This window comes from Gekko japonicus, unplaced genomic scaffold, assembly GCF_001447785.1.
Source record: "Gekko japonicus isolate JY-2015 unplaced genomic scaffold, Gekko_japonicus_V1.1 scaffold1858, whole genome shotgun sequence".
Lineage (NCBI taxonomy): Eukaryota > Metazoa > Chordata > Lepidosauria > Squamata > Gekkonidae > Gekko > Gekko japonicus.
The window spans coordinates 298,998-317,389 of record NW_015177068.1 but is presented as its reverse complement, the minus strand read 5'-3'; the positions used below and the strand labels follow the sequence as shown (position 1 = coordinate 317,389).

Below are 18,392 nucleotides of genomic sequence, written 5' to 3'. Positions count from 1 at the left end.
TGCCCCCAAAGTCCCCCGCTGGGGGTAGAAGATGGACTTGGCAACTGTACCAGGCCTAGTTGCAACCACTTCCTGACTTGATACCACATGTCTTGCATAACTCACCCAAACCTGGCTGCTTATTACTGTTCAACAACAGTCACCTCACAATAGCAAGTGTAGTGTGGCAGTTATGGTTTTAGATTAGGATCTGGAATGCCCAGATTCAAATCTAACACTGCTTTGAAGCCTCTCTGGGCGCTGGGTAAGTTTGGGCCAGTCACATGCTATCAGTTTAACCTACTCAAAGGGTTGTTCTAAGGATAAAATGGAGGAGAGAATGATTTAAGCTCCTTTGGGTCTCCATTATGGTGAAAGGCAGAGTATAAATGAAATAAATAAATAATAAATATAGCTGAATATGAGGGCAGAAAAATAGTAGGCTAGTTGGTAGGTGGGAAAGAGAGAAAGAAGCCAGGGTAGTTGAGGATATCTGGGCTGCCAGGAAAAGGGAAAGAAAAACAGAGTGTGAGGAGGGGATACAGGGAAAGTGAGGTGCCCACAAGTTTTTAAAGATTCCCCACCACACAGCTGGGCCCAGCTCAGCCAGCACTGGGTAACTGGGCCTTGCTCAGCGACTGCCATTGCACAACCTGGCCAGAGTTTTCCCAGGGAGAGGCTGTCAAGGGGAGAGAAGGAGGGAGATGAAGACAAGGGCAGGCAGATGAAAGTAGTTTGGCTGGTGAGTGGGAAGGAATGAAGGAAACAGGAAAGGGGGAAGTGCTTATGGGGGCTTTCAGGAAAGGGAAAGAAGAAATTTAGAGGAGAGAGGGAAATGAGATGCCCCCCTGCAAGTCCTTGTGGGTCCCCTGCTTCTTAATATCTAAGAGCCATCCATATTTGTTTTGTAGCATGTCCTGTTTTCTTCTTCACACAGCTTCCTCATAGTTTCATGAAACTGCCTGTCATGTTTGCCTTTGCCTAGCAAGCTTCAGCAATTCTTTAGTATAGGTAAAGGACAAATTTCAGCTTATTTAAAGTCGGGTAGGCAAAGCATCCTGCCACTCTGCTAAAGCAAAAGATGTGAAAATAAAAGCTGTGGTGGAGCCACACCTAAACTGTAAACAACAGTTCAAAGTACATGAGGAGCCAGCATCCTGTCACTGAATACTGAATTGCTGGATTGGAATTCTGCAGTTCTTTACCAGTTGGATTTTGATAGTATCAACTGGATTGGAGTTTCACATTCACTGGACCTGGCTGGAGTTCCTCACCAGTTGAACTGTAATAAGTTCTTTACTGGTTGGATTGTGATATTATTGACTGGATTGGGGTTTCTCATTCATCAGACCTCGATGAAGTTCTGCATTAGTTGAATAGTAATAAGGTCCATGATTAATGAAATTTGGAGAAAGTTCTACGCTGTGATTGAATTTGAATAGTGTTCAGAAAGTTTTGTTCTTAACATTTGTATACCTGTTGAGTTGTTTCAGCATTAAACAATTAGTTTTGTGAGGTGGTGGCTTAGTTGTCAGATTTCAGGGATTTAAGCACAATTCTTGCCAGTACATTTATGACTAAAGCAAAAGATGTAGCAGTACCAACATGCACATCTGATGATACTGAGAACTTCATGAGTCTAAATATAAATGTCTGAGGGAGCAATCCTAAGTAGGTCTACATGGAAGTATATCATGTTTTATTCAATGGGGCTTACTCCCAGGAAACCGTTCTTAGGAATGCAGCCTGTCTTGTTTAAGAAACAAATTGGGCAATTACCTGAAAGGTCTCCAAATTCAGGTTTCTGACTGAAGATCAAATAGTTAGAAGCAATAAAATGAAGCAGCCAATTTGAAAGGCAATCAGAGTTATGAAACTGCAAGAAAAAGAAATAAAAATAAAACACAAAGAAAAAATAGTATAGAGGAAGTATATGTTGGCGGGGCCAAAGCAAAGACAGCTGCTTAGTTCACAAGAAGATGGCCCATAAATCAGTTAATTTAGATTATCTGAACAACTGCTGGTTCTACACCATGAAATAGATAATTCAAGAAATTCTGGTTGAAGTTAGTAGGATTAAACTGTCCTGAACAGTAGTATTTCTGCTTAACCACTTAGTGGATCTTGGCCTGGAGCATGTCTTAGGACTTGAGGGATGATTTGGAATTTCTCATCCTTACTATTTCATCTTGAAAATCCTTGTTCAATTTCACTTCTCAGATGTGTGAACTGAAACTGTAAATCTTATTTAAATCTAGGGTTGTCAAAGCGGGGGTCCCCCGCTTTTTGGGGGCTTCTACCTGCCGCCGGCCAGCTGGCCGCCAGGGGAGGCCCCGCCCCCAAGCCCCAACACCCACCGTCACCCCTCTCCCTTCTCTCTTGAGAGGAGGGAGGGGGTGGCTGCGGGCCACACACCCGATCTTCGCTGAGATCGGGTGCGTGGAAACACCAGCTCCCTGAACTTAAAGGGGCCCCTTTAACTGCAGGGAGCTGGTGCGTCCGATCTCTGTGGAGGTGGGTGCACAGGGAAACGCCAGCTGCCTGCAGTTAAATGGGCGCCTTTAACTGCAGGGAGCTGGTGCACTGGAAGAGCAGGCAAGCAGGGGGGACGTCCCCAATGTGACGTCATCACATCAGGGATGTCCGCCTCCAGTAATGCCCCCCCAAGCCCCCCGCTGGGGGTGAAGATGGCACTTGGCAACCCTATTTAAATCTCATTTTCTATTTTCTTCCACTAAAAGTTTCCTGAAGGATGTGCCTGGAGAAAATTAGTGTGAAGAAATTAATTTTATTTTTAATTGGCCAAATGTTTTCATTCATGTTTTCAATCGTTGATCTTGCACCCGCAGAAGGCCCTGCTCAGATGAGCAAACCCATGGTGGCAGAGCATAGGAAGAGAGGCAATGGAGCCTGTATCATGCTGGGCAAAGACCTAGATTTTATTGGTCCTGTTTTCCCCAAGCACATATTGGACTCTCAAGTCAGTTCTGTCAGCCATTTATTCAGACTGTCATACAGAAGTGGTTAACAGGACCCTTCCTCTCTCAAGGCTCACAGCTGTCCCTCACTACTCCATCAGCCACTCCCAGGAGCAACTGGCTGCTGCTTTTAAGCCTTGCCTTAATGAGCACCTTGACTTAGCTGTCTTGCCACTCCACCCATTCCCAACTGTTACTAACTGCTGTTGAGTCTACTGATCTCTAGGGCTGTTAGCCCATACCATCTCCATCTGGACTTGGCCTTTTGCAGCAGACTTCTCAAAGCTGCTTGTCCACCCTTTCCTCATGAGGTGTACCTTCTGTCTTCAGGTGAGTGGGTTGCCTCACTGGCCTGTTTCTGTCACAGGGAGTAATATGCATGCTCCACCTAGGTCCTAATAATAACTGAGGTGTTCTGCACTAACTGGAGTCTCCAAGTTGACTTTGAGGGGAGACCTATGCAGAGTGCATTACTGTAGTCTACTCTTGATGTGCATGGATTTATAGGACCATATAAGCCACATCAGTGTAGGGGGCTATTTTGTGGGCTAGACTGTGTTGGAAAGAAGCATCTTTTTGTGCTGCATTAACTTGCTTCTCAAACAGCAGTGTTGGACCCAGTATAACCCCTGGACTCTTAACAAAGTCAGTAAGAATCAGCTGAACCCTATCAAAAGTTGGAAGCACAATCTTTCAAGATATCCACCTTCCCATCTATATCTCTACTGTTGCAAATCTACAGGTTCCATATACATAAAATATATTCTCATCTACCTACAATGCAGGATATGCAATGTAGTTATGTGTTGGCTTCACTACAAACAGGTTTTGATGGTGGCAACAGGCATAACAGGGGCAGTGTTGACTGAGGTATGAGGTGTAAAAGTTTATTATTTTATTTATTTAATTAATATCTCACTTTTTCCCTTAACTGGGACCAAAGGGGCTTAACATGTTTTTCTCCCTTCCTCCACTCTGACCCCACAACAATAAGATTTGAAGTTGGTTAGGTTGAGAGATTGTGACAGGCACAGGCCCACAGTCACCCAGAGAGTTTTTATGGCAAAGCAGAGATTCAAACCAATTTGTTCCAGTCTGACACTTTAACCACTATACATGCCTACTAGGGCTCCCAAGTCTCGTTGAATCGCGGCGGGGGATCGTCATTCTTTACAGGAGCTCTGCCGCAGGGGATGGCAACAGGCGTTGCACTGCCGTCGCCAGGATGTGACGTTATGCGTCGCTCTGGCAACGGGGCTGTTTGGAGGGCAATTAGACTAATGGGTACCTGCTACTAGAGCGGGGGGGCACCCGTCCCTGTGATGCAGCGGCGAGCGGCGAAGCAAAGCAGTGGTCAGCGGCGGCAGCGGAGAAGAAATGGTGGCTGGCAAGGCGAGGAGCGATCGATCGAAGGGGCCGCACCAGCTGGTGCGGAGGCGGAGCAACGCAGCAGGCCGGAGCCTCATCGGACAGAGGCCGCAGCGGAGCATGCGCGAAAGTGCGGTTGGTCCTGGCCGGAAATGAATTGCTGCAGCCGGAAGAAAGGGAACTCCAAAAGACCAGCACCAGGAAAGGACGCCGCCGACTACCACCCGCAAGAATAGGATAACAATCAAAAAGATCCGCCGGGGAAAAAAAAGGGTGCCTGGTAGGGTTGTCACCACCCCTGTATATCTGTGGCCCTAGGTTAGACTCGGTAAAATGTGATTAGCACGCTCTGTAAGCCGCCCAGAGACCCTTAGGGGTTAGGGCGGGATAACAAATCGAAGTAATAAATAAATAAACAAAGAAAGAAAGAAAATTCTCGTTACTGATCAAGCATTAATGGAAATTAACATGCAGATATCTGAAACAGTATAGATTCATATGAGACGAAACATACCTTTGCTTTTCTAAGCAAGCTGACAACACTCAAGCGTGTTGATGCTAATTCCCTACTAGGCATACTCTGGAGCTGTGTAATGATATAAAGTTCACAGATGTGCTGGAGTCTTGACACCTGGTACATTTCAGCACAAATCAAGAGTGCCATGGCTTGCAGAATGCTGGCTGGTAAAAACATCAAATGTATGTCATGTTAGTGCACAGTAATACACATCTGTGCTAGTCTATTGTATATCAGCCAGCATACATTTTTAGAGGTTCCTCCTATAAATTTGGGCTTACCAGTCCATTTGAAGGATCTTGAGGTCTAATGCCTGTAAACTAGATCCTAGCTTCATACTCCTCCAAAATAGCTGTGCATGGATATCAACTAATGAGTGTATAAATATGAAGCAGTGACTGTTTTAATGCCCAGGTAGGTGTCCAGTGTAACAAAAGGGTTACTTACAAATAAACAATCACAAAGCATCCTTCTGAAAACAGAGGCCCCGTTCAGGGAGAGCCATGATGGAATGGCGGATTTTCCGGGGGCGATCACACCACAACATCTGGCAAGTGGAGCGAACCCGTGGTCAACCTGTGGCATGCTGCTGAAAATGTGCGATTAAAAAATACCTCCTCGAAGGTACTAGTAAACAGTTTGCCACGGGCTGCCTCTAGACTCCTTTGGTGTGATCGCGCCAGCGTGACCTTTCCCTCCGGCCGTCTTCGTTGCAGTGCATACACCGAGGGCCGGAACCGTGGGTTGCCGCCAACATGTCTAAGCGCGTTGTCGCGCATCTAATTGCGCCGCCGCAAATAGCCACACCTCCCCCCCACGTTTTCCGGCCCGTGTGACCGGAGCCACAGTATCTTTAAACTGTAGCTCAATCCACACTCCACTCTAGCTAAAGTACTTGAATTTCAGCCAGTTTAATCCCACTAAAATAAGTGAATCTAAACTTAAACCTTCTGGTTTTGAATTGTGTATGTTAAGCACCGTCAAGTCACTTCCGACTTATTGCGAATTTATGAATTAATGTCCTCCAAAACGTCCTGTCGTTAACAGCCTTGCACAGATCTTGCAAACTGAGGGCCGTAGCTTCCATTATTGGGTCAATCTATCTCATATTAGGTCTTCCTCTTTTCCTGCTGCCTTCAAATTATTCTAGCATTATGGTGTTTTCCTGTGACGTGTTCTCATAATGTGACTAAAGTACCATAGCCTTAGTTTAGTCATTTATTTGACCTTTTGGTGGTCCATGTCATCTGTAAAACTCTCTTCCAACACCACATTTCAAATGAATCAGCTTTCTTCCTGTCAGCTTTCTTCATCATCAGACTTCCACACCCATATATAGTAACAGGGAATACTATAGTATGGCTATATTGATCTTGGTTACCAGTGACAAATCCTTATGCTTAAAGATCTCTTCTAGCTCTTTCATGGCTGCCCTTCCCAGTCTCAGTCTCCTGATTTCTTGGTTGCAGTCTACCTTTTGGTTGTTGATGGAGCCAAGGAATAGAAAATTTTGAACAATTTCAATTTCTTCATTGTCAACCTTAAAGTTAATTCCCTAGTATTATTTACTTTTGTATTCTTGATGTTCAGCTGTAATCCTGCTTTGGAACTCTCTGCATTAAATTTACAATTTTGAATTAAATGGTGCTAAATGATTTTTAATTAAATGGTACTAAATGAGGCTCTTAAGAGTGTCATAAGATATGCTCCAAACTGCCCCATCCTATGTAAACAAGGAGCTCCTATTGTTAGCTGTGGGAGAAAAAGAGCCACAAAACACACTTTTTTTTTCTTTTTCTGCAGCTGCTAACCAGAAAACCCAACAGCAATACACAGACTGTTCTGATGGATTACAACACAGTTGTACTTTAAAACAAAATTATCTCCTTGTTCAAACTGCGTAAAAGAAGGAAACCAAAGAAGGTGAAAAGATAAGTGGAAAAACTGAAAAGAGACACATGAACAGCATTAAACATAAGGATTTTCTTTTAAATGACATATGCAGTTCTTTCCTTTTCCTCTTGGGATAGTTGTACATAATCTGAGGAATTGCAGTTGTGATGTACAAAACAGTTATTAAATCAATGGGCCTTAATTTAAAATGCCTTAAAAGGTTCTCAGGATCATAAAAAAACCATTCACATCTGTATTTCCTTTTTAGATAGCAAAACTCTAGCAAATAAAATTATAAAAAAATTGTTTGCAGCATTCTTTTTTGCCATAACAGCCAATTACATTATTTTGCAGCTCCAAAACAATCATGATAACACAGTACACTGAGTACAGTAAACAAACAAGCACTGTATAAATAACGCAGACCATGGAGTGCACAAAGGTCATGCAAGGGAAATTATATTGTAACAAAAGTAAAACTAATAACAATAACAAGGGACCACATATATCAGTAAAGCAAACAAACTATTTGTGAAACTACTTGTGAACTTATGTATACTATGTATGGACTTGCACATTTTATGATGTAATCTTGCTTTACTGATATATGTGGTCCCTTGTTATTGTTATTAGTTTTACTTTTGTTACAATATAATTTCCCTTGCATGACCTTTGTGCACTCCATGGTCTGCGTTATTTATACAGTGCTTGTTTGTTTACTATTATTTTGCAGCTACCACTGAGTAATAACTGGGAGGTGGGGTGTTACGCCCTTACTGGCCAGTATTGCATGGTAATGGCAGATGCAAAGAGTAGCACAGCCAGCACCATGCAGATTTGCAACTGCAGTGTTCCATCTAAGCTGAGTTAGTGTGAGCTAGCTCACAGTTTTTTAGCCTCCAGCTCACACATTTTTACCTTAGCTCAGGAAGGATGGCTCCAGATCAAACTGATTTATGCAGTAGCCAAATTGCTCGCTCACAACTTTAATGCCAGTAGCTCACAAAGTGGAATTTCTGCTCACAAGACTCCACAGCTTAGAGGGAACACTGGCTGGCTGGTAGTGCCTAGTATGGGCATGAACTGCTGTTGGCATCCCACTGCGCAAGGCAGTACTGGCCAGCAATCACACATCTGCACCACACTCACTCAGCTGCCCATGGCCTCAGCTGTCACACAACACTCACTGACAAGGACATGAGTCCTGCTCCCCTTTAGATAACACTTTAGTGGTGACACTGAAGTCCTATCTGCCACTCTATCTCACAATCAGAGTTGTTGTCTTGCCATTACCTTTATTCCAGGATTCCAGGAGTGAACATAAAAATTTAATTGATGCCTTTTCCCATTCAATCACACTTTTAGCTGATCAGAAATAAAGTATATGGTAAGAAGAATGTAATTACACTTTTTCTAAAGACCATCAGCATACTAACCGTTTTATTGCAAATATAATTTTAAAACCAGGGCATAATCTATCCCCTTCAATTCCTATTTGCTATTTTCCAATCAGTCAGTTCCCCCATGTGCTATTTAGTCGAGTTATAACCTCTAGTTATTGAGAAATATACAAAGGTCTTATGGCCCTGAATGTTGTTTCCCATTGAAATCTCTTTACACTCCTATGAAACCACAACACAGAGTTCCTGTTTTCCCCTACCAGACTTTTAGTAAGTACATTTTTTCCCATGTGTGCAAGTTCCTTCAGCACCTCATCCATCAGCCCGTCTCTTCTACAACCCCAGCGTAAAAGGTACTTGTGGCCTTTGTAAGAGCAACAAACTATTTCTGTGTGAAGCAAGGAAGTGCCTTAACCAAGGTAAAATGATTGTGGTTTTTTAGTGTGACAAGGGCAATGCCTGCCCTGCTGAGGGCTGTTAGAGATGCACTATGGGGAATGAGTTCAATAGCCTTCCCATGGGGAAGTGACATCCACATACCCTTCCCATCCGCTATTAGATTTACAGCACTGTGCTATCTTTAAAGGTAAAGGTAAAATTTCCCTTGCTCGAAAGCCAGTCAAATCTGACTCTAGGGTTGTGGTTCTCATCTCCGTTTCAAAGCCGAAGAGCCAGCGCTGTCCAAAGACGCTTCTGTGGTCATGTGGCCGGCATGACTAAACACCAAGGCTCACAGAACGCTGTTACCTTCCCACCGAAGTGGTACCTATTTATCTACTTGCAATTTCTTGCTTCCGAACTGCTAGGTTGGCAGGAGCTGGAACTAGAGACGGGAGCTCACTACATCATGCGGCACCCGGGTCTCGAACTGCTGAACTACTGACCTTCCACAGCCTGCAGTTCAGCGTCTTAACCACTTGAGCCACCGCAGCTCCTTTAGCTCTCTTTAGTCAAGATTAAATCCCATAATTCAGTGGAACTTCCCATAATTCAGTGGAACTTCCTTCCTACTAACTACTCTGAAGATTGCAGTCCTAGTCAATTCCAGAAGAGAAACAAAAGATACCCTCTGGCATCTACTGCCCCTCCTCCCCCTCCCTCCCCATATAAGAAGCACCTGATGTTTGATACTGGCATGTGTTCATATTCACTTACCTGGACAACAGGAGTCAGTGTATAGATACTCCAGAAATGAGAGGAAAGTGTCCTTGGAAATCCCGAAAACTGGAACCAGAAAACTATTTGATTCCATATAGTTACCACTAAACATAGCTGCCATTACCTCACACCGGGCCACTAGGACTGCTCTGTGAGCTGGCACAATAGCACCTATAAGAGCGTAGGCAGGGACAAGACAAAAAGCCACAATCACAATCCTTGAACATGAAGTCTCATGAAAAGAAATACACTTGTTTTTGATTGATGCATTTCTGATAATAGATCAAGATGGGTAGCTCTGTTAGTCTGTCTGTAGCAGTAGAAAAGACTGAGCAGTGACTCAGAAAAGCTCATACCCTACCACAAATTGTGTTCGTCTTTAAGGTGCTACTGAACTCTTACTCTTTTCTACTGTTTCTGGTAATAGCAATTCATAGATAGTAAAATACTCATAGACTGAGGGTTTTACATGTTTCTGTAGGTAATGTGGAAATCACTGCTATTCTATTTTTAAGGAGAAAAGATGTGTCATTTTGGTAGTATTTTCTCTTAGATAATCATTGAGCCCTATTCTTCCCTCTGCTTCCTACAAGGATTGTTTCAAGAACAGATCTCAGAATTGAGCTGTCTGTCTCATCAATCGTTGCATTTATATTTTGTTCTTCTTTCAAAGGACTGTCTGTTTCTCTGCATATAGAAAGCAACAGCAAGAAAAGATTTTCCCTTGTACACCTGCGTCTAGTTCACAGTCAGATTTGGCTGTGGATTTTCAAAGCCGAAGACAAAATAATTAAGGAGCTGCATGCAAGTGGGATTTGGAGTTTATTAAAATACTTGCCATTACTCCCATATGTGTAGAAAAGGCTAAGATGCAATCCTGGATACAGTTAGGCTACTTAAATACACTAAAGTCATTCAGATCCAACTACCTAACTCTGCACAGGATAGCAAATAAGGTCTTTACTGTCTGTATATATACCCCATCCATCCATTTTTGTCTTGCCCTTCATCTAAGACACTCAAACTAGTGTACATGGTTCTCGTAAAAGGAAAAAAGCTCTTTTGAACTGGTTATTTTGATAATTCTCTGCTTCTTAAAACAACCAGCTTCCAAAAGAGGTATTTTATAGTTATATACACTTCTCTTTGCAAAGTGTGCTCAGTGCCAGAATAAATATCAGATATTGCTCACCAAAGTATGCTCTTTTATTTATTTAAAACATTTTATGACATTGTTCACCCAATCAGGATCCACAAGGCAGATAACATTAAAACATGAAAACAGTTAAAACAGAAGAAGAGAAGATATTGGGTTTATACCCCACCCTTCACTACCCAAAGGAGTCTCAGAGTGGTTTACAAACTCCTTTCCCTTCCCTTCCCTACAACAGACACCCTGTGAGGTAGGTGGGACTGAGAGAGCTCTGACAGAAACGGCTCTTTTTCAGGAACAGCTGTGCCAGAACTATGGCTTGCCCAAGGTCATCCAGCAGGTGCAAGTGGAGGAGTGGGGAATCAAGCCCGGTTCTCCCAGATTAGAGTCTGCACACTTGACCATTACACCAAACTGGCTCAATTGAAAATATAAAATTCAATTAAAAACACATAACTCTAGAAGGAGAGTCAATAACGATTACTGGGGGTATGTCAGGCGAAACAAAAAAGTCTACATTTGTTTCCAATTTTGTTTTTTAGCAAGAGAGTATCGGAATCAAAGGCACAGTAAAAATGTATCAGAAGATATTTTACACTATTATATATTATTTAAAAGTGACAGAACAAATGTGGGGAAACAAATCAGAAAAGCTTGATATGGTACCTTGTATTTTGAACATGACATCAGCTAATACTGTTGTATTAAAGAAAAGCCTGAGAGAACTGTTACATAACTGCAAGGGTCTTTTTGACACATACAACCTGCAGTTTCGTGAATTGTTAACCTGGAACATGAGAACAAAACAGAACATACAAGCATCAGTGCTTTTGAAGTGTCAAGCTATGTTGTTCCCTATATAATAATAATATCCTATTTTTAGTTGATCTAAGAAACCCTTATTGCACATTTTCAAAAATTCTTCTTAAATTTTCATCTCCTTTACAATAAACATGAATCATAAAATAGTTATTGCTCTAATGATGGCATGTTGACCTCAGCGGACAGGAATGGAACAAATGAAATTTAATTGCAACCAAATATTTCCTTTCCAACCCAGAGCTGGCTAAAAACTCAATTAGGGCTTAAACAAATATAAATTAAAAAAATAAACAGTATCTCATACCTCATGTGGTCCTACTGTGAAGGGCCTGCTGACATTCAGGGGGAAGGGGCTACTGCCAGGAAGAAATATGAAAAACCCTGTATGTATACAGAACCTTGTGTCTGGCACTTTTGATTCTAACTAATTTTCTAATAGTGAAGTTGGCCACATCTTTGGATACTTAAATCCAGTAACTGGACCTGTGAAGGGGCAAGACACATCTTTATACAAACCTGAAAAGGATCCCCGGTTTGCAGGAAAATGTAAACTGGGAAGTTTAAAAAATCCAAAAATGATCAAAGGAGAACCTATAGTTTTAAACAATGGATCCCCTCAGTGGCTGTTGGTATGCAAAAGGAAGGGGAAGGGGGAGGGAACCTTTCCAGGCCCATTTTGGCCTTTGAGGGAGGATTCACTGGGGCCAGGCCTGACTAGGGTTGCCAGCTGCAGGTTGGGAAATTCTTGGAGATTTTGTGATGAAGCCTGGGGAGTGTAGGGTTTGGGGGAATGGAGAGGCCTCAGTATGGTATAATGCCACAGACTCTACCCTCCAAAGCAACTATTTTCTTCAGGGGGACAGATGTCTGCAGTTGTAATTCTGGGGGGAGCTCTAGGTCCCACCTGGAGGTTGGCATCCCTAGGCCTGGCAACAACCTCTGGGTGATACCACCTGACCTGCAGGACTCAGGCAGGCCTGGCTGCGTGCTACTGTTCAACAGCAGCCACCCTATAAAAGCCAGTGGGATGTAGCAGTTAGCGCCTCAGAGTAGGGTCTGAGACCCAGGTTTAGATCCCCATCTTGGTATGGAAGCTGACTAGGGTTGCCAAGTCCCCTCCTCACTCTGGCGGGGGGATTGGAGGGGGGCATTCTGGGGATGGGCACGTACGCCCTCAAGCCCCCCCTGCTTTGGGGGGCTCCAATCTGCCCCTGGTCAGCCCTCAAGAACAACCACTCGGCCGGCCACCCCCTCCCTCCTCTCCTGCCCAGTTTAAAGGGCTTCAACTGATTTGCAGGGTCCTTTAAATCTAGCGGGAGGAAGGGAGAGGGGCAGTCGCAGGCTGCACACTCAGCACACAAAAAGACCCTTTAAAGGCAAGCCACTGCCCCTTTCCCTCCTTCCTGCTAGATTTAAAGGGCCCTTCAGCTGATCAGCAGGCCACATGGTCCCTGCCAATCAGCTGAAGCCCTTTAAATCAGGCAGGAGGGGAAGGAGAGGGGTGGCCAGGTAGGTGATCATTCTTGGGGGCTGACCTGGGGCAGATTGGAGCCCCCTAAAGCAGGGGGCTGGCAGCCCTAAAGCTGACTGGGTGATTTTGGACTAGTCACATACTTTCAACCTAACCTACCTCACAGGGTTGTTGTGTGGATAAAAAGGAGATGAGGAGAATAATGTAAGCCACTTTGGTCCCCACTGTGGATAAAGTTTCCTAGGCAGAAGCTGGAGGCAGGGAGGCAATGGAAAGCTGAAGAGAGAGGGACAGATAAAGGGTGGTTGGCTATTGGATAGGAAGGAGATAGGGTTGCCAGCTGTAGGTTTGGAAATTCCTGGTGATCTGAAGGGCGGAGCCTGGGGAGGGTGACATTTGAGGAGGGAAGGGACCTCAGAGTGTTATAACGCCATAGACTCAACCCTGCAAAGCAGCCATTTTTAACTGCCAGATGACAGAGATCAGTTCCCTGGAGAAAATGGCTGCTTTGGAAGGTGAAGCCTATGGCATTATACCCTGCTGAGATTTCTTCTCTCTCCAAATCTCAGCCTCCCAAGGTTTGACCCCCCAAATCTCCAGGAATTTCAAAGCCTAGAGCTGGCAACCCTAAGGGGAATTGATCTCTGTAGTTAGGAGATCCATTGTGAACCTTGGTGAGTTGCCACCACTACTGCTCCTTTGCGGGGGGGGGAGCAGACAGGTGGATGGGAGAGTGATGGGGGGAAGAAAGAGAGAGGAAGTGACAGCCATGGAGGAGAGAAAGAGAACAGGTTGTGGGATGGAGAAAGAATGAGAGACAGAGAAGTACAGGGATAGGAAAGGAAGCAAAGGTGGGGGGAATGGGATAGCTGCTCTCACAAGTTTCTTGAGGGCTCCCACTTGTTAGGCATAATCCATTTAGACATTGTCCTATGCAAGCCTCTCTAAAATGAACAGGAACTACACATACAGATCTGTCTGTCTCCTTAACAGTACCCAGAATCTGCTAGGTCAGGCAACATTCTGCCTTGCACCACAGCAGGGTCTTCTTGGCCCAAATCTCATAAAACAAAACGAATATTCCTTCCACACATTAACCAAATTTTATTTCACCTTGAAACCCATATCTGGTTGTAATGTCTTCATAGCAAACCTCTGGCACACCACATCCCCTTTTTAAGATTCTTTCTTAATAGATGCAAAACAAATCTACATTACTTCCTCTCATTCCATCATATTTAAATAAGCGCATTTACAGGACAAAATTTTATTTTATTTATTTTCTTTAATTGATTTATACCCAGCCTTTCTCCTCAACAAGGACCCAAAGTGGCTAACGTTATTCTCCTCTCCTCCATTTTTCCTCACAAAAACCCTGTGAGGTAGGTTAGACTGAGAGTGTGAATGGCCCAAGGTCACCCAGTGACCTTCCATGGCACAAGTGGGGATTCGAACCTGGGGTCATCCAGATACTAGTCCAATGCTCCAATGTTTTGTTGATTGCATTTTCCTAAGGATCTTCAGATCAAAAACTGTAACTGTTACCAGCACATATTAAAGAGAGCCAGTTTGGTGTAGTGGTTAAGTGCACAGACTCTAATCTGAGAGAACCGGGTTTGATTTCCCACTCCTCCACTTAGAGCTGTTGGATGACCTTGGGCAAGCCATAGTTCTGTCAGAGCTGCTCTTTAAAGAGCAGTTCTCAAAAGAGCTCTCTCAGCCTCACCTACCTCACAAAGTGTCTGTTGTGGGGAGGGGAAGGGAAAGGAGATTGTAAGCCACTCTGAGACTCCTTCAGGTAGTGAAGGGTTGGGTATAAACCTAATCTCTTCTTCTTCTTAACCAATACACCACACTGGCTCTAACTAACATAATGTCACTTACTTTTCCTGGAATTTTCAAGATACATTTTACTTTCTCAAGAACAAGTTCAACAATCTCAGGATCTTTTAGTTTCTTTTTAATTTGTTCTTCCAATAGTTCCCACTGGAAAGCAGCTGGGGGAATAGAGGGGGAAATAATAAGGTGGGCTAGTCAAGTACAATAAAAGTATTGTTGTCAACAATATGTTGCACACAGACCAGATATCTTGCACTTCGGTTGCTGGAGGCCTGAAATTTTGTAGCACTAAATACAGTTTATTTTGTATGCCAAAAAAGCCAAGCCTCATCCCATCATACACACCGTTATTGTGACTAGATGGATAGTGGCTGTCTGGGTGTCATGGCCACTAACAGGATATGGCCCATGAGGTGAATCATAGAATCATAGACTGTTAGAGCTGGAAGGAACCTTGCAGGTCATCTAGTCCAACCCCCTGCACTCTGCAGGAGCATAGCCGAAAGACAGCCCTACAACATACCCAAAAGATGGTCATCCAGTCTCCGCTTGAAAACGTTCAGCGAAGGAACATCCACCACCTCCCGAGGCAGTCTGTTCCACTGCTCAACCACTCTTACAGTTAGGAAGTTTCTCCTGATATTTAGCCAGTATCGACTCCCTTGTAATTTCCACCCATTGGATCTAGTCTTTCAATCCGGAGCAAGAGAGAATAGATCTGCTCCATCTTCTACATGACAGCCCTTCAAATATCTGAAGACTGCAATCATATCCACTCTAAGCCTTCTCTTTCTCAGGCTAAACATACCCAGCTCTTTCAGCCTTTCCTCATAAGACTTGGATTCCAACCGTCTCACCATCCTGGTTGCCCTCTTCTGGACATGTTGAAGCTTGTCAACATCCTTCCTAAAATGTGGTGCACAGGAGGCCTGACCATAGTGGTATAGAGCAGAACTACTCCTCAGATGCACTGATTAAAGAAGCCCTTCAGAGTACAAGACCTCTATGCACACATAGTAAGAGACCACATAACAGAGCCTCAAGATCTGCAGGAAGGGTTCCCAATCTGTTTGAGCCTGTGGACACATTTGGAATTCTGACATGGCATGGTGGGCACAGCAACAAAATGGTTCCTGCAGGAGGTGAAGCCAGCCACAAAATTATTGCCACACCTTAACTTTTGCTGTGGTGGCAGCTGCTGCCAAAGCAACATTAAAAAAAAAATCTGCACAGCAAATCAGATCTCCAATAGTCAATCAAAAGCCTTGCTGGGCAAAAGCTCTACACAGCCTCACCCACTTCCTAAAATCACTTGGCAGGCAGCAGAGAAAGTGTCAGTAGGCGCCATGGCTCCCACAAGCACCACGTTTGGGACACCTGATCTACAGTATCTGGTACAAACTGCTTTCCCCCCCCCCCCAGTAACAGCTGCAGCTTAGAGTAGCTTGGTGGTTGCTCCCAAGCATTTTGTTCAGTCTCAGGGTCTATTTTGATGTATAAAAGGTCTCAAATAACTGGCCTGTTTTCATGAAACAGACTTGTAGACGTGTCCATATTTGTGTAATTCTGATTTACAAAGACTGCACCCCTTTTTCACCAATCCTTTAAATACTACTGAATTTTGAGCATTCCTTATATTTACACAGAACTGAGCAGTTCTGTCCCCAAAAAAACTATCTTACCAAATTCTATCCACACTTTGGGCTTACTTCCACCCTAATACATCATCATCTTTTACAATTTAAAACCAATCAAACAGAAAAAGTGCAATTCAACAAACATTTTAAACTGTATAAAAATCAGAAACAAAGAATAATGAAGGAAATGGGCTTGTTTGGTTCCCAGTACACTTGAATTGCACAAGCACAACTTTTGGCAGGACCCACCTGGACTCCCTGATGTTTTCAGTAAAAATTCTGGTGATGGTAATTAAATTAATTTCAGCTCAGTGTGACTTGGAGTCAAGTCACAGGATATTGTTTAAAGCCCCTTATGCACATGTAACCTGCTGTTTTCTTCTGTGAAAGGAAGCACTTCTGCACATATGAGCAAATGCCCCAGTTATGTGTTGTGAAAATTTCCATGGAAATAATATAGAAGATCCTGTGCAAAAGGAGTTAACAGAAAACAATAGAACTGCTGGACTGTACCTACTATGTCAGTAAGCCTTAAATTACCATATGACCAAGGTCTAGTTCTCAAGGTTAAACTAAATATAACACAGGAGAGCTGCAGTCAGGATCTCTCAAAGTTCTTTTAATCAGTAATCCTATGTGGGCTGCTGTGAAGATTAGGGGAAGGGGTGCTGGGTTGTCTTCCCCCCCTCCCCAGTTTAACCTCCCCTTCCCTCAAGGCAGTAATTAGCTTCATGGGAGGAAAAAAGACAGATACAGTACCTATGTTTTTCCTCCCTGGAGCAAACTACAATTGGGGGGAGGCAATTTGAATTAGGAGAAGACCTTCCTCAAAGAAGGGCTGTTTTTGTTTTTTGAACACAGATTTCTTGTATATTTTCTAGTTTGACCCTCACCGAGGTACTAAACCTGATTCCTTCATTGCAAGTAGGCAGTTTCACATGAATGAATTCTCCTTTGTATAAAAATGATCTCACAGCATGTTGAAAGCACAACATGAAGGGAAAACTTAGAAAAGAATCCTTCTCTTGCTCTTTTATCTATCAGACAAGCAGTGGAAATTCCATGCTTGGAACTTAATTTCCAGATGTGCACCAGCCCAATTTGTATCGGGACCATAGTGCACTGGGAGAGAGGGCATAAGTCTCCGCCCCATGCCATCTTCTGAAACAGCCTTGGGGAGCCACTATTTGCGCAGCTGGGGAAACTTACAAGTAGCCATCAGTACATGTAAGGGCAAATACAGGAGAAACAGTGGCTCTCCCTGATTGTTTCAGGTTGCTAAAATAGTGCTTAAGCCCATCTCCCCACCCACTGTAGTCCTGATCTGGATAGGGCCCCTGCATTCCTGAGAATTAAGTTCCTAACACAGAATCCATATTCTGATAGGACCAGGGCGGATACAGGGCTGGAGGGCACAAGGACTATGTAGTATAATTAGGTCCTGAAATGGTACAGCCCAGATACAGCTTTATTGCAGTGAATAGTTTTTTTCTGCTAAAAGACAAAAAGCAATTGGAACCATTCTGACAAGGATACCTGAATAAATGAAGTGCAGAATGTCTGACAAACAAGAACAGAAGAAAGAGTCTTTAACAATGACTCTTACTGGTGAGTTGCAAGATGAACGTTGGTTTGAAACTGGATGTGCAGCTTCCTGGTTCACTGCGAAAAGGGTCTGAGCTGTCCTAATGATAGAGGAATCCTGGATGTCATCTGGACTCTTCACATTAAACAATAACATGAAGACATGGCTTACAGAGCATAGGACAATCCTGTGAGCTTCTGCTACTTCCTTCAAGTCTTCAGAATAAAATGTCACATCCACACAGTGGCAGCAGAACAACAGGTTATGTAAATCGGAATCATAATGCGAGGCTTCACTTTTTAAGATTGGCATTTTTTCTACAAAATTGAGACATTAGAAAAGTAATCATGAATGAACTGTTTGTAACACCAAACTTGCATTAGGTACAACATGAAACAAAAGCATTTTTATTCCTGGGACAGGATCAAATGAGGACATAAGGGTATTTTCCTGATTGCTCTAAATAAATACCTCTTCATTACACTTGTAAGCTCATTTTATTCAATTTAAGAAAATTTTGCTGAGCATTTTTATAATCTAGTTTGTAATTCTTCCCTTATTTTTATTAATATACCAAACATTTTAGAATTTA

At 43.3% G+C, this 18,392-nt stretch overlaps 1 protein-coding gene across 1 annotated transcript in view; it reads right to left on the bottom strand.

Moving 5' to 3' along the window:
• The window catches only part of RHOBTB3 (Rho-related BTB domain containing 3), a 59,676-nt gene that overhangs the window by 2,400 nt on the left and 38,884 nt on the right, over window positions 1–18,392 (bottom strand). Inside the window, exons 9-14 of the mRNA XM_015428200.1 lie at window positions 17,752–18,117; window positions 14,624–14,736; window positions 11,113–11,233; window positions 9,291–9,464; window positions 4,840–5,006; window positions 1,759–1,855 (exon numbers count right to left, since the gene is read on the bottom strand). Coding sequence (XP_015283686.1) covers window positions 1,759–1,855; window positions 4,840–5,006; window positions 9,291–9,464; window positions 11,113–11,233; window positions 14,624–14,736; window positions 17,752–18,117 — 1,038 coding nt within the window. The remainder of the gene's footprint in view (window positions 1–1,758; window positions 1,856–4,839; window positions 5,007–9,290; window positions 9,465–11,112; window positions 11,234–14,623; window positions 14,737–17,751; window positions 18,118–18,392) is intronic.